Source organism: Lactuca saligna, chromosome 3 (assembly GCF_052625555.1).
Source record: "Lactuca saligna cultivar CGN05327 chromosome 3, ASM5262555v1, whole genome shotgun sequence".
NCBI lineage: Eukaryota > Viridiplantae > Streptophyta > Magnoliopsida > Asterales > Asteraceae > Lactuca > Lactuca saligna.
Genome location: NC_136419.1, coordinates 19,330,441 through 19,336,468, shown reverse-complemented (window position 1 = coordinate 19,336,468; position 6,028 = coordinate 19,330,441). Strand labels below are relative to the sequence as shown.

Sequence of the window (6,028 nt, the reverse complement as noted above, 5' to 3'; positions counted from 1 at the left end):
AATACAATCTTTCCATCAACTGATGTTCCAATCGTTATGTATGAAAAATATGTTGCAATAAGTGGGTTTCAAATTAGACGAAAAGTAATACTCGAAGAATAAATGTCACTCGCGAGTTAACTGTTGGAAAACGTGTTACCGGCCGTTAATCCACAAGTTGCATGGTTATATTTTTTTTTTAATAAAAAGAACTTATATAATGTTGTATTGTATAGTACATCTTCAACATGGCAATTTAATGAATAAATCTACATATGGTGGTGGTCAAAGATTTAGAAAAAAAACAGAGAATAATATTTGTGAGAAAGAATAGCTAAAAGATGAGAAAGGTATGCTATATTTTAAAATCGAAAAGAAAAGCTTCTAGGAATCATAGGATATTTCCATTTTTAGACTGATTAGACCTCCCATAGAATAATAAACTTTATTCAATACTCCATAAGATCCTTCTTCTTTTGTGACTGTTCACTTTGAGTATTAATAAAAAACATTGAGAGAGAGAGAGAGAGAGAGAGAGAGAGAGAGAGAGAGAGAGAGAGAGAGAGAGAGAGAGAGAGAGAGAGAGAGAGAGAGAGAGAGAGAGAGAGAGAGAGAGAGAGAGAGAGAGAGAGAGAGAGAGAGAGAGAGAGAGAGAGAGAGAGAGAGAGAGAGAGAGAGAGAGAGAGAGAATCTATCCTAATAAATAAAAATGTAATTATCACTTGTCATTCTCTCATTTAATTAGTCAAATATGATTTTGTCTTAATTTTGAAATATATTTATTTTTCAATTATCAATTAATTTATTATTCATTTCCACTACATCATTAATTTAGTTTTTCAACTTTCCATAAAGTAAACCTAATATACTGATTATTAATTTCAAATTTCAAATTTGAAATTTCAATTTCAATTTCAAATAAATATATATTTTAAACCTTTGTATTTAACATTTTATTATAATAACTCGTTTAGTATATAAGTCTAACAATTAAATATATAATTTTAATTTATTTATTTTTTATATGTTTTGTTTTCATAATTTTGATTTTTTTTCATATTTCAAATTCAAATAAACTTTTCATTTAAGCATTCGTCACAAGCGTAGCTAAGTGTAGCTAAGGTAGGTCCTAGGACCTACCTTTTTTTTTAATTACAACAAATATATATAAAAAATATGGAGGACTTATCTTATTTTGGCTAAAAGACCTACCTATTTTTACTAAAAAAAGCTATTTATTTCAGTTTTATTTAGATAAAGAACCATGTGGTTTTTAGTTCTAGATTCGCCACTGTCATTCGTATTTAACATTATGTTTTAATTAGTAATCTAATAAAATATTTCCTAACATTTATAAATATGTTATTGTAAACTCTGAAATAAAATTGCCAATTGCGGATCCACTTGTATTATATTTTCGTAACTAAATATTAATCCCTCCACTAATCGGTCTTGAGTCTTGACCTAGAGATCCGGCCCAAAAACAATCTTTAAACGGAAGCCTATGGGCCAGCTTTGAGAAAATCCAGTTAGGGGCCGTACTTAGACCCGATAACCGTTTCAAACCCAATTTCACTTAGGCCCGATACTCGGAGCAAGTACTATTTTGCTTACGTATTTCTAAACAAAGTAACCACTTTTTTTATTTACATTGAGTAACTTTCTAAAAAATAGAAAATATGACTATTAAATATTTGAAGAAAACATAGATCCTCCAAACTTTTTCTTCCTATCGATTTAAAATTGTGTCAAATATTCTAAAAATATTATTGAGAAAATAAAACTGGACACTTGTAATAATTTTAGATGGATAGAAATGTGTATGAAGAAAAAAAATATATAAGGATTTTTTATTTCTCTTTTTTGAATCTTGGTCAGTTGTGAAATTTATCTTTAAGTTGTGCTATATCTTTTTCTAAAAATATTTCAAAATAAGTAACTTGTGGAAAGCCTTATGAATTGCAAAATACCTTTTGTAGAAAAAATAAATTGCAAAATACCTTTTTTAGATAAAATAAAAAATTATCGATAGAAAAGAGAAAATTTTCTATTTTGAAATTGTAAAATATATCGGCATCTTATAAAACAATTCTTGAATTTTAAGAACAATATCGCAACTGCGAAATAAAACAACTTTAGTGGGCAGAAAGGTAGTGAATATCTCATTTTACTGATTATATATCATGTATTTTTAATTCAGTTGTATCATCTACTAATAAACAAAATATTGCATTCATCATTTCATTGATATCAATCTAGTGTGAGTATAAAATTTCATTCAAAACGGTTTGTACTACAATGTATATACTCTCAAGATCTACTACTAGACATCATTTATAAACGAAAAAGGATTAGGTGCCATGTCCACATTGTGATTTGGATCCGTACTTCAACCCATAGAAACAAACCCTACATTCACAAAGACTTCAAACTCACACGAAGAGCTACGAGTCTTTGTGCACCCTTTTCTTCTAGTGAAGCTTTGAAAGCAAATACAAGCAACAAGAAGAAAGTAGCACACAGCCCGAGAAACATAGTAAGTCTGTTGGGGTTAGTATGGCTGCTTTCTTACTCTTTTCAAACAACCCAATCAACAAAAGCATCACTATCACATGCCCAAGCTTTGTTTTGAGCGCGTTAACGGATTTTATTTCCAACCATTTTGGCCTTTCCTAAAACATTTCAACAAAGAGAAGTGTTAGAATCCGTTTGTTATATGTGCATGTCAAACACAGTACAACTTGTTCTGTTTAATAACTGCAAAATAATAACCTTTAGAACAAATAAGCCGAAGAGATTAGATTTGTTTGTAGGCATTTCCTTTGATGATGATTGTGCAATATCAAGATTGCTGATAAAAAGTTCATAGAGACCCATGCCAAAAACCAACATGACTGTTCCCAGAAGATACACATCTGGTAAACAAAAAACCAGAGAAATATATAATGTTAACATATCGATAACATTATGATAGAAAACCATGATCTTCTTAAGTGTCGTGCTTAAGGAACTTACCAATGGCATCCACAAGCATGAAGATCCCTTTCCCGTGATTCACAAAGTATTCTTGGAATGATGAGACAACAAATGCACAACCCTGGATAGCATGTATAATAAATTAACTATTAAAGAAACTAATTTCATAAGGATACACTGGTTTTCCCCTAAATTAAATTAAACCCTGTATAGATTATGATCCTACTTAAAACTCATTTGGCGAAAAGGAAGTCTATTCATTGTACAGAGTGAAGTGGGATACCTTTATGAAACATAGGATTGATCCAATCAAAGATCCCGAAACTGCTAAAAGAGTGAAGAATCGGCAACTGTAAATAACCTAAAACAAAGTATGATTTTTAATTCAATCACCCGATGAATAATACAGGATAGGATCAAACGATTTATGCGTGTTTTTGTTTCACAATCAAGTTTAATGAACTAAACTAGGGTGCGGATCATCTGTTTGTGTAAAGTTCTGTGTCAAAGTTGATAGAGAACATGAATCGATAATTTATAACAAAATTATTGCATAAATAAAGAGAAGACGACCTTCTCTATGATGGACTCCCATCGCTCGGACTTCCCCTGCGACGGTGAGGAATGAAGCGTGCCGGAAGAACCAACCTTGGTGATATTTGACGGCGAAGTCGGCAAATGGGTATCACGCGTGGAGCTAGTGGCCATACATGCCACCGGAAAAGTAACACCAGGAGGCCGGAAACAGCCGTAGACCCAATTCACCTTTGAACCCAATTGCGGTGTTCTGAAAAGAATTGGTCTTGAAAGATTGGTGCTTAGTAATCTAGCAGGTTTCATGGTTGAAAAACTTGGAATTTTTGGGAAATTGATTGGGGTTTTAATTTGTGGAGTGTTCAACGTAGCGCGGAGGATTGGGGGACAAAAAGCAATTGAATTTTATGGAGTAAAGACAGATACGTAACTGTCATGTTCGGGGTGGCCCTGTCAATTTGGTGATGATTCGATGTACAGAAAATGGGTTAACGACTCACGAGCCACCACATTGAGAATTCGAGATTCTCAGTTCTCACTTCCATGGAAAATATCTTCATGACTTGAAACACTGCCATCATTAGTTTGACACGTTGCATGAGTGGCACTTTAACCACTGCCGTGATTAGCTTAACTTAAACAAATTTCAATATTAACAAATTGAGATAGCATCTAGGATTATAAATATGGATATGTTTAAACTAAATCTTAAATAATATATTATTAAAGTTTATATGGATATGTTTAAAATAAATTTTAAATATTATATGATTAAAATATATATAAGTGAGTAAAAGGAAACAAAATGCAGAAAAAGACAAAATTATTATGATAGTCATCATAACCATAAGATTTTAAGATCATAAAGATACCATATACCAAATTAGATTGGACTGAAAGGACTTAACCAAACTACTTATATTTTTCTGTAAGTTACTCAAAATATATTTAATATAGGTGTTTATAATCTTAAAATGAATGTTACATTTCATTTATTCTCTATAAATTAGTAAAATTACAAGTTTTATCTCTATCTTTTTTTTAACACCGTAACTTTAAGACAACATTTTATATTAATAAAAGTTTTCCTTTTAAAAAGCTTTTGAATCTTTATCAAAGTTTACATCTTTTGTGTTACAAACAATATCAATAGTTATAGTGTAAATGAAATAATTGCTAAACCTTCTCTGTTTTCTTTGTCAACTTCGCTATTCGAGTTCTTCATTTCCACTTCTATACGCGAGTACATAACACAAACTATGTAAGTCTGAACACTTGTGAGTTACATGGATTTCAACCCGAACTTTAATACACTTAAATACTTTTAGTTTTACTATACATATGTTAGCACAGAAAATCCTAACACATACAACTATAGAAGAATAGATCAACCGAAGGTCAGCATCAACCCTTACGGATTACACATGTGGGAATCATGCATGTCCCAGGGCTGTGTTAATGTTGTCCGACACCCGACATCCTCATCACACCCATGCTGCTACATGAAAGCATGATATTATAAACTTTATCATATCTGTGCCACTACACCTGCACTTGTGAATCTCATCAGACACATTTCGCTACATGCAAGTTTGGTATTAAAAACCTTATCCGGTCAATGCCGCTACATGAAGACTTGAAATTAAGAACCTTAATTCAAAAGGCAATCTAGGGGCGTGTTCGGCACGTACCGTTTGGGAGCTTCTGACTTCTAACTTTTAAGAAAATGTTCGTACACACACATACACACACACACACACACAAAAAAAAAAAAAAAAAAAAAAAAAAAAAAAAAAAAAAAAAAACTTCTTTCAATAGCATAAGCGTTTAGCTTTTAGCCTAAACAAAACACTTCAAAATCAAAAGCTACATGGAGAAGATTTCAACAAAACGCTCCAAAATCAAACGATACCCGCTACCTTTTAATTGGTACATGTTACCAGCTAATTTTGTCGAGCATGCCCTAAGCCTTTTACAAATGCTCACTATAGAGCTTCAGATTGTTTTCTTACCGTTTATTCTTTTTCCATTCTCCACTATATAAAGGCATTTTATGTCATCTATCTCATCTAGCTTTCCAGAAAGCTTTACCAAATATTTACATTGAAACATTTATCATACAGCTTTTCCCCGTAAAATCATAATAAATATATGCACATGTATGCTTCTTCCCAACATATCACATAATAAAATACATGGTTGGTTAGTATAACCTTAACTCTTGATGTCCAATCATACAACATATTTAGGAGTTGTTTGTTTTGAACTTACCGGTCCAGTAAGAGCAGACTGCTGACATGGTCAATACTCGGGCAGTTTGATAACACAAATTTTTTGTTGGCTCAATCAGCATGGTTGATCCAAGAAGCTTACTTGATAAGACTGAAATATATGGTTGGTTGGAAAAAGAAAAGAAAAAAAAAAAAAAACTATTCTTCCTCTTTCTACCCTCGCGACCTAAAACCAAAATAGTGCTTCAAGATTCCAAAAAAAAAAAACCCTCTTTTCCTTCCATCGATCAGTGATGTCGATTCCTGCT

General features: G+C 32.0%; 1 protein-coding gene across 1 annotated transcript; it reads right to left on the bottom strand.

Moving 5' to 3' along the window:
- Positions 1 to 2,218: 2,218 nt before the first annotated feature.
- Positions 2,219 to 4,014, bottom strand: LOC145034660 (uncharacterized). Its single transcript, XM_078983130.1, has 5 exons — positions 3,529 to 4,014; positions 3,239 to 3,316; positions 2,995 to 3,076; positions 2,752 to 2,894; positions 2,219 to 2,651 (listed from the first exon to the last, which is right to left on the bottom strand). Exons 1-5 carry the CDS (start codon positions 3,793 to 3,795, stop codon positions 2,451 to 2,453), a joined length of 771 nt encoding a protein of 256 aa, XP_078839256.1. The 5' UTR covers positions 3,796 to 4,014; the 3' UTR covers positions 2,219 to 2,450.
- Between the last annotated feature and the right edge of the window lie 2,014 nt (positions 4,015 to 6,028).

Excerpts from the sequence above, each read along its gene's own strand:
- LOC145034660 (XM_078983130.1), bottom strand. The coding sequence starts at position 3,795 with ATGAAACCTGCTAGATTACTAAGCACCAATCTTTCAAGACCAATTCTT. Across the intron at positions 3,317-3,528 it reads GGGAGTCCATCATAGAGAAG|GTTATTTACAGTTGCCGATT; the intron begins GTCGTCTTCTCT and ends ACTTTGTTTTAG. Across the intron at positions 3,077-3,238 it reads CAATCCTATGTTTCATAAAG|GGTTGTGCATTTGTTGTCTC; the intron begins GTATCCCACTTC and ends CATGCTATCCAG.